The sequence below is a fragment of the Cnephaeus nilssonii genome, assembly GCF_951640355.1.
Source record: "Cnephaeus nilssonii genome assembly, chromosome: 4".
Taxonomy (NCBI): domain Eukaryota; kingdom Metazoa; phylum Chordata; class Mammalia; order Chiroptera; family Vespertilionidae; genus Cnephaeus; species Cnephaeus nilssonii.
In genome coordinates, this window is record NC_137075.1 from 72,092,325 (window position 1) to 72,112,378 (window position 20,054).

General features: G+C 40.1%; 1 protein-coding gene across 2 annotated transcripts; it reads left to right on the forward strand.

Annotated features, from left to right (window-relative positions):
* The first annotated feature begins 503 nt into the window (after positions 1 to 503).
* On the forward strand, positions 504 to 20,019 carry CDKN3 (cyclin dependent kinase inhibitor 3). Of its 2 annotated transcripts, none has more exons than XM_079767567.1 (8): positions 504 to 602; positions 2,733 to 2,815; positions 4,529 to 4,584; positions 5,141 to 5,185; positions 9,221 to 9,443; positions 13,182 to 13,213; positions 15,524 to 15,627; positions 17,936 to 20,019. In XM_079767567.1, exons 1-8 carry the CDS (start codon positions 594 to 596, stop codon positions 18,020 to 18,022), a joined length of 639 nt encoding a protein of 212 aa, XP_079623693.1. In that variant the 5' UTR covers positions 504 to 593; the 3' UTR covers positions 18,023 to 20,019. The 2 variants fall into 2 exon arrangements, with proteins under 2 accessions (XP_079623693.1, XP_079623694.1); XM_079767568.1 differs by having other exon boundaries at positions 551 to 602; positions 2,748 to 2,815.
* The last annotated feature ends 35 nt before the right edge of the window (positions 20,020 to 20,054 follow it).

The following is a 20,054-nucleotide window of genomic DNA, read 5'->3' on the forward strand; positions in this document are numbered from 1 at the left end:
TTATATTCTGTATTTTTAGCTACCTCCATATTTTGTGTATGGCTAGATATGACCATAAGTATAAAGTCTATGGGATGTAGTGTTTTCATAAGATGCTTCAGGGTAGTGCCTCCCCCCACTCTTCCCATGCCCTTAACACAATTTTTTTTATTTTTTTTTAAGAAAACAAACAAAATTTCCTACCCTGACACCACTTCGAAACCCTGCCAAGAGGAAGCTTGGCTTCCCAGCATTGCCAGAGCGCTGGGGCTGCCTTTAAACGCTTTCGCTCCTCCCAGTTCCCCGCTCCCTCCGTCCTCCCAACTGGCGGGAGGAGGGCGCCCGCCCAGCCAATGAAGTTCAACAGGGCCCTCCTCCCGCGCGTCTTTCAAAGGCCCCCTAGGAACCAATGAGCGGTCAGAGGCCCAGCCAGGGCGCCGGGGGGCGGAGTAAGAAGCAGGGGGAGGGCGTGATTGGTTCCTAGAAGACACCGCGCCCCACCTCACAATGGGATGCACCAATGAGCTGAGCGGAGGGGCGGGTTCGACGCGGGGGTGAGACCCCGGTGCGGCCTGAGGGAGACGGTGGCGGGTCGCGACGTGGGGCTGGCCGCGATGAAGCCGGTGAGTCGGGCGGCGGCTTGGAGGAACGAAGCCACCGGGACGGAAGCCGTCCTGGCTTCTGGTGTGGGCCCTGCCACTTCCTGTATAAGCGATGTCAGTCTATTCCGGATCTCGGTTTTATTCTGCTCTCCAGTCCTTGGGCCCCGGGACATCCTGGCCTGGTGGCGCGGTGACTCGCGCAGTAACCGTTTTGGGAGGGGAGGTGGCGCTTCCCGGGACCTGCGAGAGCGATGGCTGAGAGACCTGGGTCGGCGGGACGAGGGGGAGACGTGCGCCGGGTGAGGGCTGGGCTGCCGCCTGCGGGGTCTTCTCAGTCTCGCGACAGCCGTGCCCGTTTCCCTGAGGAAACTGAGGCATAGAGAGCTTGAGTGTCTCCGTCTGCCGGACACCCCAGCCCCAAAAGATGTAGCGGGCTGCCTGTGCCCCCTGGGGAACATTTCATGAAAGACGATCGCCAATCCCCGCTCGTGGGTGTGGCCACCACTGTCACCGTCCCCCAGGCCACCCGGCACACTGCGTGCCTCTCCCTGAGGTTCAGAATCCCTGGGTCTGGGGGAGCCGGAAGCGTGCAACCGTGCTAGGAGCTGTAAACCTGTCTGAGACGGATTGCCTGAGTGGGCCACACAAACTGAACATTTTGAATCATCAAAACTGCTTTAAAGAGGGGGGGGAAAGGGAAAAACAGATCGATGCAAGAAGCTGAAGTCCACCTGACTCCCATCACCTACCACTGAGGTTGACAACTTACTGACGGGCCTTCATTTGAGTTGAGTTAATAATAATACGGATAGGTCCAAAGCACCTCAAACGCACAGCCTAAGTTGGCTCTGGAATGCTTTCTTGTAACGAGCAAGACCAGTATAGAATATAGCGTCAGAGCTGGGGCGGTCATTAGGTGGTTACCCTTCTAATCCCCGCGTTGCCATGTGTTGGCACATCAGCTGGGCTCCTTCTCCACTCGTCCCCAGAAGTTTGCGAGGAGAGGAACACAGGTAGCCCAACCCTCTCTTCCCTTCTCTCTGCGGAGAGGACATTCTGAAGTGCTTTCTGCCACAGGGGAGCCCTGGGTGGGCACTGGCTGCCTATGACTGGGTGGATGAATCCAATTCTGCAGTGAAGGTTTGACAAGCCCACCAGACCACTGCTTTAAAGCCACGTGACACTTAGTAATACATCTAATATATTGATCTCCATTTGCCTTTCCTGTGTTTTATCTCTCAGTCGTTTCCAGCTGAGGATTAGGAGAAAGGTGTGTTTTTATTGGCGCTATAAAACTCTCAACAGCCTGCCATGTAGAAATGATGCCTACAGGATTGAGTTCCAACTCCTTAGATGAGCATACAAAGTCCATCTCAATCTTTCAAAGTTGAGGGCAGGTTATTCCACCTAAAACTCCTACCCCAATCAAACTATTAGGCTCTATGGGGGTTATTTTGTTTTTTATAAACGGGGTAGGTAAAACATCTCTAGCTCCATCTCCTCTGCTCTGATCTGTTTCCAAATGCACAAGCCCTTTCTCCATTTGTCGTAATAGCCTTCACTTCTTCCCGATCTGCCTGAAACCTCCTGCTCATTCCTCAAAACCCAGTTAATGCATCTCCTCTGTGAAGCTTTCTCCAGCTCCCAAAGCAGTTATTCACTCCCCTTTCTGCTCTAAAATGCATAGATTATGCTTCCATGTTTGCATTTAAAATCTCCTGTAATCTGTGCACACGTCTGTGCTTCCAACTATACTGAAGGTAGGCTGTTTATTTTATGGATCTTTGGTCTCCAGAACTTGGCAAAGGAAGATGTCCAAGAAATGTTTGTGAATGAGTGAGTAAATCTCACTTTATAGTTGTGAAAAACTGAGATCCAGAATAAAATGACATCACTTATACTCTTAAGTGGTAGAGCCAACACCAGAAGCCAGGTTTCTTGATTCCCAATCCAACTCTACTACAGAGTGCTGTAATTATTAATAGTATGGTAAATAACAATAATTTATCATTGCGATTGCTAATCTCTCTGACATTCCAGAGTGAATAAATTGCAAATATACATTCAGTGTATGTTTAAGCAAAGATCAGTTATACTAAGATGATATGTAAATATTCTTTAGTTATTTAACATAACTAATTTCTTTTGAAGCCTATTTCATTGCAGACAAGTGAGTTTGACTCATCAGATGAAGAGCCTATTGAAGATGAACAGACTCCAATTCAGATATCATGGTATGTTAACATTTCTGATCAATGATGAGCTAAAATATTTGATATGTACATCATAATCTTCATAGCATGAAGTCTACATATTGAAAGTATTTAATGATTCTCTCCCACTGATTATAATTCCAATTTTTATGAGATTGTCCAACTCCATGATTTATTTATTATCTATGATAGAATTAGGCTTTTTTGCAGGTGGAAGGGAGTCCTTTATATATTGAGAAAACCATAGTAGAAACAAGTAAGGAGTTGAGATCCGATTGGAATGATCTCCCATTTAGTACCAAAACCTACTTATTCTTTTATGACAAAAGAACAATGTACCTACCATACAGGGTAAGATATTTAATCATTTATCATGTAGTCAAATCCTAGAACTACTTGCCACAGTAATGTGTCTATCAGCAGGCCATTTAAAATTAAGAGCCACTTGCCATAGATAAAATAACAAATACAAATGTTTCTATAGAAAACAACTTTGAAATCTTGGCAGTGACTTATGGCTATACCAGATTCTCTACACCCAGCAATCAAATGCTTTCTTTCTTGCCTGTAAATATAATCATCTATTTCTTTAAGAAAGCCATTCCCACCCTGGCCCAATAGTTCAATTGGTTATAGTATCCTCCTGATACACCAAGATTGTGGGTTCCATCCCCAGTCAGGGCACATAAAAGAATCAATCAATGAGTGAATAAATAAGTGGGACGACAAGTCAGTGTTTCTCTCCTCTCCTCTCCTCTCTCTCTCTCTCTCTCTCTCTCTCTCTCTCTCTCTCTCTCCTATTTAAAATCAATACTTTATTATTTTTTAAAGAAAGCTATTCCCTACTATAGGAAGAGAAAAAGAGTAAAAGTGTTGTCCTTAAAGTTTTTGTTCTGCCATCAAATAGCAATTATCTTTCATTGCCCTTTCCAAACTCCCTTTTAAACTCAAAAATTCATCTAATTTTCAAAGTCAAGTGATATTTATATGTTGCCCCTGTTTTCCTCTAAACTCATTTTCTGTCTTACAAATAAGGTAAGCCTCTGCCCCCGTTGTCCCCAAGTACTGCAAACTGGGAATATGGTTTCTTGAAATTATTTCATTTTATCCAAAATCCATTACTACAAAGAATGGGTGGCCTGTGATTTTTTTATCATATGATATTATATCTGTTTAAGGAGGTCCTACAAAGGAATCTTAAAATAGTAATGTAGACTGAATGCTAGGAATGATATTGTCAGATGGTCCTTTTCCAGCTTATTTCTGAAGGTTACTAAGACAACATATCTCGGTAACTTAAGTGCGCTTTATACTAGCTGTCGGCATTCTAGGCATTATTATCTTTAAGGTAAGTTTAACTTGCTGACAAAGCAAATGATAACTACTATAGACTTTTAAAACACTCTTGTTTAGTGGCAAGCACACACGTTTACTAAATTGAATTCTCATTTATAACTTTTTTTTTTTAATATATTTTATTGATATTTCACAGAGAGGAAGGGAGAGGGATAGAGAGCTAGAAACATCGATGAGAGAGAGACATCGACCAGCTGCCTCCTGCACACCCCCCACCGGGGGATGTGCCCGCAACCATTGTACATGCCCTTGACCGGAATCGAACCTGGGACCTTCCAGTCCGCAGACCGACGCTCTATCCACTGAGCCAAACCGGTTTCGGCTCATTTATAACTTTTTAAAGACTGAACTATACTTGATAAAGTTTTATCTTTTCAGGCTGCCCCTGTCACGAGTGAATTGTTCTCAGTTCCTGGGTTTATGTGCTCTTCCAGGTAGGTAACTCTACATTGGCTTCTTACTGATATATTTTTTAAAAGGTGTGTTTTCTTTCTTTTTAAAGTTTTTGTTTATTTTTTTGCTTTTGATCAGCTAACACATTATTCTGCGTACTGAGTAATAGGAGAATTGGCCATCAGCATGAACACTCACTTTTGGGAGCCCTTATGTTGGGCCATAGGTAAAGGAACATAGGTACACTCTTCAACCCTTCCAGATCCACATTCACAGTTTTACATTTCTGACTTATCTATCTTAATAAAATGTAAACCCTGGGGTACAATGTGAGACTGAGGACCATAGCTAGGTACTTGTTACCGAAAGAACATAGAAGAAATAATCCTCGCATTAGGAGTTCCTTCAGCTGGGATCTATAAATCCCTGGGTTCTATTCCAAAGAATATAAGAAATTTACATTTACATTCCAAATGGAATTGAAGCATATTAATAATCATGTGGAATGTCTTTCTAAAGTAGCTATATTTTGTTAAAATATACTTGTTCTATATGACCAAAAACTGACTTTTTCACTTGTTTTATTATTACTTATAGGTTGTAAATTTAAAGATATTAGAAGAAATATCCAAAAAGATACAGGTAGGTGTAATATGAAACAACCATGTTAATCGTTTCTTTTAAAATAACACTAACAATCTCCTTGTCAGAAAAAAAAAACAAAAAAACTGTAGTCTCTTCTCAAATACCAAATAAATTATTGGTATTTCATAAAATTTCAAACCACACACTTATTCTAATATGTAAAGAGGTATTTGTGAAGGGTACAGAAAACTCATCATTCACTAAAATAAACATGGTGTTGCTTTTCACTGAATGGTAATTATATTATACACTAGGGGCCCAATGCATGAAATTCGTGCACTGGGGAGGGGTCCCTCAGCCCAGCCTGTCCCCTCTCACATACTGGGAGCCCTCAGGGGATGTCCTACTGATGGCTTAGGCCCGCTCCCCGTTGGGAACGGACCTAAGCCACAGTCTGGCCTCCCTTTGCAGGAGGCAACCGGGCTGATCAGGGGAAGGCGCCAGCCCCATCACCCCGCTGCTGCAGCCACTGCCAGTCACCGCAGCCGCCAAGGTATTTTCATCAACACTGACTCCAGTCCCTTCCCCATGAAAAAATGACAACTTTCTTTAAGCATGTTCAAGATGTGTCTTTCATAGGATATGACATTTCTTTCTTTATTTTTCTTTTTATCCTCACCTGAGGATATATTTCCATTGATTTTTTTTCCCTTTCCCTCTGATCCCAGGCTCGGCCCCTGCCCAAGCCTAAAGCCTCCGCCCCAGGCTTTAGGCTTGGGAAGGGGTTCCCCCACCCGCACCTCCGATTACAGGCTTGGCCCCTTCCCAAGCCTAAAGCCTCCACCCCAGGCTTTAGGCTTGGGAAGGGGGACTCCCCTGCCCCTCTGATCGCAAGCTCAGCCCCTTCCCAAGCCTAAAGACTCTGCCCGATGGCCGGCTGGGAGTGACCTGGGTGCCAAGGAGGTTCCCCGGGACCCAGGTATGTATGCAAATTAACCACCATCTTTGCTGGGTTAATTTGCATACTCCGATTGGCTGTGGGTGTAGCAGAGGTACGGTCAATTTACATGTTTATTATTAGGTAAGATAGAAACTGCCTTTGGGTTTAGAATGTATAAGATGGAGGGAGAAAAGTATGTAAATAGAAAACTGACATTGTGTAGATCTTTGAATGCTGTTCTTTACAGACTTGACTGTGGTAGTGGAAATTAAGCATGAGCTGGGAACCCAGAGGTCGTAGTGAAATTGTCCATCCCATATAGAAAATTTAGAGAGCCAGCATCTAGGTGGAAAAGATGGAGCGAGGTCTGATCTTCACATGTTCAAAGATGTTCAGACCACTATAGCCTCAAGTCTGATCCCACAAACATCCTGATAATCTACCCCAATTTGAAATTTACATATTGCATGATACTGAAAAACTCAGATTTTCAAAATATTTTATTCTAGGTGGCCTGGAATATTTCAAGACTACTAGTCCTACCAATCTATACTAATAAAAGGGTAAAATGCAAATTGGTCATGACACCCTCACAGTAACAACTGACCAGCAGGCTGCGTGGGGCGACAAGGCTGGCAGGGGGGTTAGCAAGGGACGACCAGATGACTGACCAGCAGGCTGTGTGGGGTGACCAGGCTGGCAGGGGGGTTAGCGAGGGACAACCAAACGACTGACCAGCAGGCTGCGTGGGGCAACCAGGCCAGCAGGGGGGGTTAGCAAGGGACAACCAAACGACCAGCAGGCTGCGTGGGGCGACCAGGCCAGCAGGGAGGGCAGTGAGGAGCAACCAGGCCAGCAGAGGGGGGCAGTGAGGGGTGACCAGGCTAGCAGAGGGGGGCAGTGAGGGGCGACCAGGCCATCAGGCAGTTGGGGGTAGCCAGGCCGGCAGGGGGGGCACTAAGGGGCAACCAGGCCGGCGGGGGGGGGGGGTAGTTAGGGGCAATCAGGCTGGCAGAGGGGGGCAGTTAGGGGTGATCAGGCAGGCAGGCAGGTGAGCAGTTAGGAGCCAGCGGTCCCGGATAGTGAGAGGGATATCCGACTGCCAGTTTCAGCCCGATCCCTGGGATCAGGGCGAAACCGGCAGTTGGACATCCTCCAAGGGGTCCCAGATTGGAGAGGGTCCAGGCTGGGCTGCGGGGACAACCCCCCCACCCCCCATGCATGAATTTCGTGCACCGGGCCTCTAGTGTCCTTATAATACATCAAAATAAAAATGTGTTATTACTTGATTCGGCCAGTATAGATTTTTTTAATCTTCATTTTTTTTCTCATTGTTTTAGAATATGAATTTGCTGATGTACTTTCTTTAATTTATTCCTTACCTACCAAAAAAAAAAGATTTAAAGAGGCTAATAGAGTAGTTGACCCATGTAATATTTGTAAAAATTTTCTGAGTTAGACACCTACCATGGTAGGAAATTTCCATTTGGAGAACATTTAATGTAAATCACTGGTTCAAGATCCAACCTTGCACATTTTGAAAAGCCCTATTTATTTAGTATCTTCTATAAAAGGGGTTTCCAATATTCTACCACACCTTTTGTTTTTCAATGCAATTCAATATTTTTAAAAAATGACATTGTTTGATAGAGACCTTAGAATCTCCTTGTGGTAGTCCCTGTGGTTCCTCCTCAAAGTGCTTTCCAGGGAAGTTTGAAAACCACTGTATAATTGAAATTATCCAATGTGTACAAGAGGCAAATAGAAAATTACTTCCTCTTAAAAATAATTAGGTGTGTTAATGATAGGTTGAATCTTTTTAGAAGTATAAAAAATAGCAGTAATATCTAGAGCACCACTGTCCATAGAAATATAATGGGAACCATAAGTAGAGGCCATATATAACTTCACATTTTCCAGTTGTCACATTAAAAAAAAAAACAAACAAACAAAAAAACAGGTGAAATTAACTTAATAATATATCTTACTTAACCTAATATAACCTAAATAGTCTCATTTCAATGGGTTTTTATTATAAAACATGAGGTAGGTTTTTTTGTATTTAATCTTTGAAATTAGATATGTATTTTACACTTAGAAAGCATCTCAATTTGAACTAGACACATTTCAAGTGCAATAGATTTATAGATTATCATTTGTTATTTACTTAGAGGTTCATGATCAAAGGCACTTTGTACTTAAATAGCTAAATATCCTTGGATTTGGGAGGCAGGGAAGGAGAAGAGGCTCAGATCAGCCAGAATTAGATATTGCCATAAGAAAGTTCTGGTGTATAGAATGGCCTATGGTACTATTGTTTGGTTCATATTCTTGATACTAATGAAAGTAGCTAAATTGCATAATTCTAGTATAGTTAGTGTTTTATTTCCTAGAGATCTAGTCCATAAATTAAATTCATGATGGTGTGGTACAGTATGAATACAAGAGCTCTGGCACCATGGCCATGCTGGAGACTTTATAGACAATGCTTAGGGTGAAACAAAACAACAGACTGGTGAAAGCAACAAACATGATTGGTTTTGTGAGAAGAAAACAGAAAAGAAAAAAAAGTGCTATCATCCTTTCTCAAGAGTTTATTTTGAAATATTAAATTTATTTTGAAACATTTACTGTAAAAAATATCAAGAACAAAAATATAATTGACTCATTTTTAAATTCAGTAAAAAGCATTTTGAGTTATAAAGTCTGATTTAAATTTAACCCCCTTTCATTGCAGATGTTTCGGTAAATCCCATTTTATGAATAGTGACTTAATTTTTACCCTAGTTTGAAGACAGATCAGTATTGTTTTAGATTATCAGCACTTCAAATTTATAGATTATCATTTATTATTTACTTAGTTTGGCTTAAGAAATATAACTCCAGTTACATGGCCGGTGTGGCTCCATTGATTGGGCATCGTCCTGTGCACCAAAAGATTGCTGTTGGCACATGCCCAGGTTGTGGGCTCCATCCCGGTAGAGGGGGGGGGGGGGGCGCGGTGCAGGAAGCAACTGATAGATGTTTCTCTCTTACATCCATAATTCTCTCTCAAAAAATCAATAAAAACATTTTTAAAAAATAATAATTCCTTAAAAAAAGAAATGTTAACTCCATATGGTGTGTGTCTGTGTATTTTGGTCTATTGGCAGAAGAACTAAAGAACTATGGCATACAAGACATATTTGTTTTCTGCACCAGAGGGGAACTATCAAAATATAGAGTCCCAAACCTTTTGAACTTCTATCAACAGTATGGAATTACTACTCATCATCATCCAATCCCAGATGGAGGGACTCCCGACATAGCCAACTGCTGTGAAATAATGGAGGCGCTTGCAGTCTGCCTTAAAAATAACCGAAAAACCTTAATACAGTAAGTTCTCCTTTTCTCCATACATTACATGAGAAATGTCCCAGTCAGAAGGACTTCAATTACTGCATCTTTATTCAGTTATTACTTACCTTCTGTTTTGTTGTAAGGATTAAAAAGAAAGAATGGATGAAAAGTACCAGCACAATACCTGGTACAGAGCAAGTACTCAGAAATTTGCTTTTATTACTTTTGAAGAGTTAAGGACAATAAAAGAATACATTGCTTAGGATTATTTCTTTACTGCTAATTTTTACAGAATTGACTTTTTTGCTGTTGGAAGCAACTGAAAGGCTGATCCATAAGTAAAGTTAATATGAAAATAATGCACACTCTTTTTTTGGGAGGGAAGGTCCTAAAATTGTAACTAAAGGTCTAAGACAAAAAGAAAGAAAGGCCTATAACCCTATTCTAGAAATTTCAGAATCTACTTTTATTGTCCTTACTCTTCAAAAGTAATAAAAGCAAATTTCTGAGTACTTGCTCTAAACCAGGTGTTGTGCTGATACTCTTAAAAATATGACTTGAAAATTACAGTATATTTGATTATGTGAATTTGCTACCAGTATGAAAGAGGGACTCTCACTGTTTGTCAAATGGCTATACACAAGCTGCTGATATGAAAGCTTAAAACAAAATAAAACAAGCTAAGAAAAAAAGAGGAGAGAAGAAAAAAGTAGCTTGTAGAAAGGAAGAAGAGAAGTGGTGCTGTGGATAAGAAGAGCAGACGCTCTGCCAGAAGTGAGACACAGCAGAGGGCCAGCCACAGGGAGCAAACCAGTCCTTCTCAGTGCTCGTGATACTTTTTATAGCCTAATAAGCTGCTTAATCCTTTCTGAAACAAGATAGAATATTAAATACTCTAATACCTCAAAAGCCCTAAAGTCCCTGAATTCATTGAGTTGAGTTAGAAATTATGCAGACTAACCGAAATAACCGAGTAGTCTTAGACCACCTAGGAAAAGGGCAAGCCTAGTCAACTTCTCTTCTTTGACCTAGAGCTCAGGGGCCTCATGCAACAGTTTCTGTTCTGAAGGCAAAGCACAGTAGCGCAGGGTCTTTGAAGGTACACACCTGTTTGTGGCCAAACTGAACTCTGATGAACAGAGAACTAATAGGGAATAAAGAACTAGAAGCCATCCCTACAATTGGCAAACTTACTCTAGAGAAAAGCATAATCTCTCACTCTAAGCAATTACTAATTGCTTTACTAATTATAAAAGCAAAATTTTAGAATAAATAGTTGTCTTTGCTAAATATTCTAAGCCTAAAATTCATTAGATAATTAGATGTAGCTAGTGAAAAACATTTTCCAATTTTTGGACCCTTTTTTCAAACCAATTCTGAGATTTTTTTTCTTCAAGTAATTTTTTCTTTCTTTTTTTGCATTTTTTTCAAGTAAGTTTTTGAAAGATTTACTGAAAAGTTTCCAAAGATCAAACTAGCTCAGATTAGTGAAGCTTAACAAATTTCACTCAAATAGGTTCTAGCAAAACAAATCCTCTGATGTTTGAACAATACAGACAGGATGGAAAGATGGGTGGGCAGCCTTGCGTATGTTAACTGCTTCAGGCTCCCACAAATCATCTGATGACTGGAAGTTTTCATTGTCCCAGAGCTTCAAGGTGTCCTTGAGTAACTATTGTTGGGACAAAGACAATTTTCTCTCCATTCTGCCATCTTTGAGTGCCCAGATGACCATACAGCTCTAGAGTTTATCCCTCCGAAACAGGGTCTGGTACATTTTTTCATTGTCTCACTGGTTCTCTCTGGATATTTCATTCCTTTATAAAGTCAGTGAACACTGCTTGCCTACCATGATATACCATATCCTAGGGCTGTTGTAACAAAGTACCACAGACTGGATAGCTTTGAACAACAGAAATTTATTCTCTCCCAGTTCTGGAGGCTAGCAGCCCAAAATCAAAACCAACAGCCATACTCCCTCTGAGACTAGAGTCTTTCCTTGCCTCTCCCTAAGCTTCCAGTGGTGGCCGGCAATCCCAGGCATTCTTTGGTTCGCAGCTGCATCACTCCAATCTCTGCCTCAGTCATGACATGATTGTCCCTCTGTGTTTGTGCCTTCATATGGTATTTTCCTCTTATAAGGACACCTGTCAGATTGGATTAGGGCCCACCCTAAAGACCTCATCTTAACTTGATTACATCTACAAAGACTGTTTCCAAATAAGGTCACATTCACAGCACTAGGGATTAGGAATTCAACCCATAACACATACTGTGTCCCAAACTGAATACAAAACACACACAGTGAAGCACTGCCCCCACCCTCAAGGAATCCACAGCTAACAGTGCCACCATGTGAATGCAAAACTCACACAAGGTGTGTATGAGGCAGCACACAGGACAGAGGTAGTTTCTGTGGGAGTGCAAGGCATTTCAGGGAATAAAATTGGAGCTGGGTTTTGAAGGATGAGTAGGAATCAATCAACCAATCAGAGGAGGAAAGGTAAGAGTAGCAAGAGGTGTAAAGTAGTAGTAATCTTGCAGAAAGCCACTGCAGTGCTCTATCTACCTTTCTGCAGTGGATCCTCCTCTCTGAAACGGGCCTACATCTGGGACACTGAGTAGAAAGCCAGTTCATGAATTCTCTAGAGATCAGTGCCTGTCTGGTCCTCTGCCTCACATCCTATCAGGAGACGTGTATGTAGAGCAGGTGTCCTCAAACTACGGCCCACGGGCCACATGCGGGTGTTTTTGCCGTTTTATTTTTTTACTTCAAAATAAGATATGTGCAGTGTGCATAGGAATTTGTTCATAGTTTTTTTTAAACTATAGTCTGGCCCTCCAACAGTCTGAGGGACAGTGAACTGGCCCCGTTTAAAAAGTTTGAGGACCCCTGATGTAGAGCTTCATCTACAATACACTATAGTAATTGATGTTCAGGATGAGTCATCAGCACCCAATTAGGTTCAGTATATGCTCTAAGAAAGTTAGGAAGTGTGTAATACATTTTTAGTGTCTTTGAAAATGATTAAAATGAATGATTTTGTTGTTTTCAAGGTTAATCTTAATTTTTCTGAGATCAGTTATGCAGAATTGCTAATATCTTCATAGCCCTAACATTAATTTACTTCTTACTCGGTGCCAAGCTCAGTTCTAAGCCCTTTACAGATGTTACCTCATTTAGTCCTCTCTATGAAGTAGGTACTGTTGGTGTCACCATCTTATAGGTGAAAAGGCTGAGGCCCAGAGAAGCTAAGTAATTTGCTTAGGTTCAAGCATCTAATGAATAATAGATACAGATTCAACCCAGGCAGTGTGGCTCCAGAGCCCATGCTCTAAACCCCTGTGGAATGCTACCTCTGTACTCTTCTAAGGTAAGTGAAGACTTATTATACAGACAGAACTTGTCCCGTAACCACTAAGGTTTTATTCAGACAGAGGAAGATAATCCCAAGTGGCAGTTGGTAAAATAGTCTGATTTCTACCATATTTAGTAACCAGTTCCACTTCTCAGATGTAGATCCTGGAGTTTAAAGAGGTCACTAAAAAGGCCTTGCCTACTTAACCCTTAGAAGTGTTTAAAATAACTGCTCTTCATCATATAAATAAGCACTTTGCTCTTCATCAACTCAAAAATACTTATTAATCTCGGTTTGCAAGGCACTGTGCTGGACATTAAAGTTAAAAACAGATGGCAGAAAGAACTAGTCCTTAGTTGTAATTGTTAGGATGGAATGAAAATATATAAATTTCAAAACTGTACTTCCCTTTCAGCTGTTATGGAGGAATTGGGAGATCTTGTCTTGGTAAGAAATATATTTTCATTATTCAGTTGTTTTTTAACTTCAAGTATGCAAACTCCTCGTTCTGGGGCATATGCTCACTGTGTGAAAATGAAACAAAACACAATATAAGTCTGCTGAGACCCATCAGTTTATTTAAGGCCCTAAATTTGGTGTTCCCTAGGAAGCTGAGGTGGGAGCGAGAGGTATTTTAAGCATTGTTTTGGAGGATTCTGCAAAACATAATTTACAAGTCTTAGCACCTGCATTCTTGTGTTTTGTTTTGTTTTGTTTTCTAATGTTATCTGTATGCAGGTGTTATGATACCAACAGTAACTTCTAAATAATACCCACTGGTAACATAAGTATGAAAACCAAAGTTAATTACCATATGTTAACTTCAAACTAAAAAAAATGTATTAGGGGAAAAAATATTAAATGAAATGCCACACTGGAGTAAATTTATTCCTTCTAGTATTGGACAGTATGGAAATTAAAAACTTTTGTGTTTCAAAGAACACTATCAAAATCAAAAGACATTATGGGGAAAGTATTTGCAAACCATACATCTGATAAGGGAGTCACTAGAATATGTATAAAGAACTCATACAACTCAATAATAAAACAACAAACAATCCAATTTTTTAAAAAAAAAGAGAAAAATATCTAAATACATATTTCTCCAAACAAAATATATACAAATGACCAATAAGCACATGAAAAGATGTTCAGCCTGGCTGGTGTGGCTCAGTGGTTGAGCATCGATCCAGGAACCAAGAGGTCACAGGTTCAATTCCTGGTCAGGGCACATGCCTGGCTTTCGGGCTTGATCACCAGTAGTGGGTGTGCAAGAGACAGCCAATCGAAATTTCTCCATCAATGTTACTATCTCTCTCTATTCATCTCCCTTCCTCTCTCTCTAAAATCAACAAAAACATTAAAAAAAATGGGAGATATTCAGCATCACTAGTCATCAGGGAAATGCAAAACAAAGACACAATGAGCTCTAGCCAATGTTGCTCAGTGGTTACAGCATTGGCCCAAACACCAAAGAAGGATCACGGGTTCGATTCCTGATCAAGGCATGTACCTGGGTTGTAATCCTTAACTGTGGGAGGTAACCAATCCATATGCCTGTCTCACATCGATGTTTCTTTCTTTCCCTCCCTCCCTTCCACTCTCTCTGGAAAAATAAATAAATGGAAAAAATATCCTCTACTAAAGATTAACAATAACAAAAAAGCCACAATGCGATACCATTTAATACTCATTAGGATAGCTATTATCTAAAAAATGGAAAATAAGCATTTGCTAGGATATGGAGGAATTGGAACCCTTATACAATGCTGGTGGGAATGTAAAATGGTGCAGCTGCTTTGGAAAATCATCTGGCAATTCCTCAGTTAAACACAGAGTTACCACATGACCCAGCAATTCCACTCCTAGGTATATACCCAAAAGAAATAAAAACGTTATGTCCACACAAAAATGTATACGTGAATGTTTATAGCAGCATTATTCATAATAGCCAAAAAATTGAAACAACCTGAATTTCCATCAATTGAAAAATAAACAAAATGTATATCCAAAAACTGAAGTATTCATCCATAAAAAGGAACATGCCACAATATGTATGAATCTTCAACACATTATGCTAAGTAAAAGAAGCTAGTCACAAAAGACCATATATGATTCCATTTATTAAAAATGTGTAGAATAGGCAAATCTATAGAGACAGAAAGTAGATTGTTGATTGTTTAGGGCTGGGGTGATGGGGTGGTAGGGGGATAGTAACAAAAGGGTACCGGGTTTCTTTTTGAGGTGGTGAAAATGTCATACAACTGACTGGTGATGGCTGCACTAATCTGAATACACTGTAATCCACTGACTTGTATACTTTAAATTGTATACTTACATGATATATGAATTATCTATAATAATAAATGCATAATATGCTAATTAGACCAGACATCCTTCCGGACGAAGCCGGGGCTGTGAGGGAAGCCCGGGTCCGGGTGCCTGAGGGAAGCTGGTGCTGGCAGCCAGGGGAAGGAAGGCCTAATCTTGCACGAATTTCGTGCATCAGGCCTCTAATAATTCAATAAAACTATGTGGAAAAAAAAGAATGAAGCCAGTGTTACTTTTAATTCAGTCATTTAAAATTACAATTTAACTGTCAAAAAACACATACTAAGGCCTCAGTCTTTTAATTCATTTCAAACAATTATACCAAACTTAGTGTTCTGTACCAAAATAAGTATAATTAAATATAAAATACTCTATCCTACCATGAATTAGTTAATAATTTACTATTTTCCTATCATGTTCTATTAGTAGCCGCTTGTCTCCTACTATATCTGTCTGACACAGTATCACCACAGCAAGCCATCGACAGCCTGAGAGACCTAAGAGGATCTGGAGCAATACAGACCATAAAGGTACGGAGGTGGACTGTTTTTGTGCAAGTGTGATTAGGGGGGCAGACCTTTAGAAACACAGGGTAACTCATCATTGTGGGGAAAGGAAAATATGTCCCCTTCCCTCCTCTGGTTCTTTTTGGCTGGCTGAATAATTAAATCAACATGAGACATTGACAAGAGAAAATCAAATTTATGTTCAGTAATTAGTTTGCCCTGCCATATAGATGGGTTATCTTCAATAATAACTCATTATCGGCAAGGCTCTAATTCAAATCCCTCTAGATAGCTGGGGAGGAGGTGGCAGAAGTTTCTCTTGGGCCCAGAAGGTCTTTGTTGCCTTTAGCTCAAAATAACCCATGTACCTCTGACATATATCTTGGGGTGGCTGGTTCTGAACCCCTATATTATCAAAAGGGCAATAAAAATCCAAACCATTCTATTATTCATGTACCACCTGTTTATATTTTAATTTAAATATAACCTGGATGTTTTAAAAAGTTCACAATATTGAAAAAATTTGAACTTCCCAGTTTACTCTTCCAAGATCTACAACTGTTCAGTTTTTGCCCCTTCAATTCTGGAAATGAATCCTCTCACTTGGAAAAATGAGATGGTTACCATAAACTTGGGAGTTCCTTGGGTAGATTTTTACTGAAAAAAGATCTAATGAAGACTTTATATCATCCAAACACTTAATAAAGATAGATGAATGACTGTAATACAAAAAAATGTAAAGCAATTTCACTGTGGATAACCAAAGGGGTGTTTTTCCACATTGCCTTTTCCCTTAACACTTCAAAAGCACTATGGTGGCAACGCCCAAGGATATTATTATATACTAGAGGCCTGGTGCACGAAATTCGTGCACGGGGCGGGGGAAGGGGTCCCCTCAGCCCAGCCTGCACCCTCTCTAATCCGGGACCCCTCGGGGGATGTTTGACTGCCAGGGATCAGGCCTAAAACAGCAGTTGGACATCCCTCTCACAATTCGGGACTGCTGGCTCCTAACTGCTCACCTGCCTGCCTGCCTGATCATCCCTAACTGCCCCCCCCCACCAGCCTGATCACCCCTAACCACCTCTGCCTTCTGTCCTGATCACCCCTAACTGTCCCCCCTGCCCACCAGCCTGTTCGCCCCCAACTGCCCCCCCTGCCGGTCTGGTCACCCCACGCAGCCTGCTGTTCAGTCGTTTGGTTGTCCCTCACTAACCCCCCTACCAGCCTGGTCACCCTATGTAGCCTGTTTGGTTTTCTGTCCAGTTTCGGCCCCTGGCTTTTTATATATTAGGATTAATCATGTTGCTGAAAAGATTCTGCAGATTTCACTTTATTTTAGCTCTGTAAATCTCAATCAGGAGCAGGCACTAAAGAATGTTGGCTTTTAGGTGGTTCCCTGAGCTGGACAGTCCATCTTCCCAGGGTGCAAGCCTAACCAAGTGTAATGAATGTGAATTATTACAACTGATGAATTCCCCAAGGAGCCTGGCTCTCAGTGCTCAAATAAGGTCATGCACACGTTCTGAAAACAGAGCTCCCTTTATTAAGATCAAATGAGGCTTCAAATTCAAAATGTTCTCAAGTCTCTCTCTGAAACAAAACAAAATAAAATACACATAGTTGTATACATATATGCACTTTTTACATCTTTAATCTTAAGAGAATTAAGCCCACGTTAGTATGGGCTGTCAATTTATCACCTTAGCATTCTGTGGCAAACAGGCTTTTTCCTCATTAGCAATATGCAATTTCAACCCCTCAGTAATGAGAGGGAATGAGATTATTGGCAGAGTAAGAATATCCTCTAGGAAGCTATTAAAACTCGAAATAAATTAAAATTTTAAATATGCTTAAGATTAATGATTTGTGATATTATCTACTATGAAAATTATTCCAAATGGATTATGTCATCACAAAAAGGAAAAAAAATAGGGCTTCTATAAGAAATAGATTTTCTTGACTATACCAAAGTTAATTGCTTCAGAAAGTCCTTCTCCGCCCTACTTACCCACAACCCCTCCCACAGGGGAAAATACACTTACAAAAAGAATGCCTTCACTGCCTATTTTTAATCTTATTTGCTCCTGCCAGTAAAGGGAGAAGGGATTTTTACAGATTTATAAAATATTCATCTGTTTCAAGCTACCTTCTGATTTTTGAAGTTTTTCACACTTTATGCAGCTTTATTGAAATATAAATACTTGCTTACCCCAAAGGATGTAGGATTGTTTTTAGCAAATGTTTCTGATTCCTGATTCCTACCAGCATTGAGACTACTCTGGAAGGTAGTTTTCTACAATGTATTTCAATACATCTTTACCTTTTTCAGCAATATAATTATCTTCATGATTTCCGGGACAAACTAGCTGCACACCTGTCTTCAAAAGATTCACTATCAAGATCTGTATCTAGATAAAAAAAAAAACGAACTTCAAACAGCATATATATGACCATGTCTAATATTTGAGTTCTCCAACATAATTTGAAGTGAAACTACTAGTGTTACCAACTGGAATGTAAATGTATATGTGCAGGTATTTCTAAAGCTTTTATTGATAAATTTCATTGTGTCTCTTTCATCTCTTATAGGATAAAAAAAATGCTATATAGTTTTCCTTCTTGGAAATGAACTGGCTGCTCTGGTATATTTTACCTGGAGATAATGCTGAAAAAGCATATGGGAAAAATATTTGGTTGCGTATTCTTATTTACCACATTTTTACCTCATTTTACTATTTTAACTACTGGGTGGCATATAACATAGTACTAAGTGTGAAAACTGGTGTAAGTATCCAAGCAAGCTAAAATTATTTAAATAACTTTCACTTTTTATTCCTCTCAAACTCGCTCCCATTTTTTTCTACTTCATAGACATATAAAATTGTGAGGGATCTTATGGATCATCTAGTCACTCCCTGCCAATACTGAATCATTCCCAACAGCTGTGTATCCAGCCAGCATTTGCTTGCACATTTTCAGAGACATGGAATTCTTGGTTCAGACAGCTACTCTGGTCTTAGAACATTTTTTCCACCCTAGAAACTACACGAATGACTTTAATCCCTCTTTCACACTTACTGTATAAAGTACTTATTTACAGATTAACAATCTCCAATTCTCCTTCACCTTACCTAATGCTATTGAACATGTCTTTTTCCTCATCAGCAGTCTTTTTGTCTTTCAATTCAAGGCTGAGCTACCAAAAGCAGTCATTTGGACTATAGATGAGGATTATACAATGAATCAAAGCCACCTGTTTTAACAGACATATGAGGTGGGTCCCATGGCTCTCTTGGTTACTTGTAATCACAAATGTGAACCAGGATCATAGGCACTTGCACACAAGACAAAGTAAATTTCACCCCATCAAAACTTAGTTTGTAAATAATCATATAATTACCAAAAAAAAAACCTATTTTGTCTCACATTCTTCTTGCTGCTGCTAAGCGACTTTAATTTCATGAGGGAATATTTTAAAACAATTACAGTAGGTCCTCGGGTTACATCGGAGATCTGTTCCTGCGGTGGGACATAACGCAATTTTCGCTGTAAGTGTCGGAACCACCTACATAAACACCTACGTCACTCACATGGAGCATATACACTGCAGTAATGAAGTGAAACAGTAAAAAAAATTTAAAAGAAAGATAACAATTCCTGACCTTTACTTGTGGTAAATAAATAATAAAAAACATAAAGCACAAAGGTACCTACGTCAAAATGACGGAACTTTTTTAATAAATAAATGGGAGATGGCGACGTAACCACGAAATGACGTACGTCGAGTCCGACTTAACCTGAGGACTGCCTCTAGTGCTGTTTGGGAACTTCAAACCAAAGGTCCAGTATGTGCCATAATATACAATCAGTATTTTAACATTCTTAGGTTTAAACTGGGGATTTCTTTTCCAACACAATAAATGCCAAGTTAAAGCAAGAAAAGTTATTTTTTAAAGTACAGGCTGCAGTCATAGATTGACCTTTCTAATGATTTTGGTATTATAACCAAATACAAGTTAAAAATCACAATATTCTATTAAACTTTAGGAAGTCACTCAAATTGACATGACCAAATCTTATATTAGCTTTCTTCCAATATAAACCTATCGCTTATTAATGAATACTTATGAAAATGGAGGGAAAATACTGGCCTGGATTAATCAAACCCTTTATAATAAATTGAATTGTCAAGTGCACGCATGTATTAATTTCCATTGCAAGTACTCATTAACCCTTTCCATTTAAAATGCTTGACTAAACTACTTTAGCACCAAGGGTAAGGAAAAACATCAATTATTCCAAGACAGAAAAGAAACATGGGGTGGCACTACGCAAAGTATTTGTCCAGTTAAAATTTAATAATATGTAAATCAGTCTTAGAAAGTATCTTATCTGCCCAACCTGTGGGTCAGTCCTCCAAACAGTGGGAAAGGAGAGGCTGAGAGACT

Excerpts from the sequence above, each read along its gene's own strand:
- CDKN3 (XM_079767567.1), top strand. Across the intron at positions 2,816-4,528 it reads ACTCCAATTCAGATATCATG|GCTGCCCCTGTCACGAGTGA; the intron begins GTATGTTAACAT and ends TTATCTTTTCAG. Across the intron at positions 5,186-9,220 it reads AAATATCCAAAAAGATACAG|AAGAACTAAAGAACTATGGC; the intron begins GTAGGTGTAATA and ends GTCTATTGGCAG.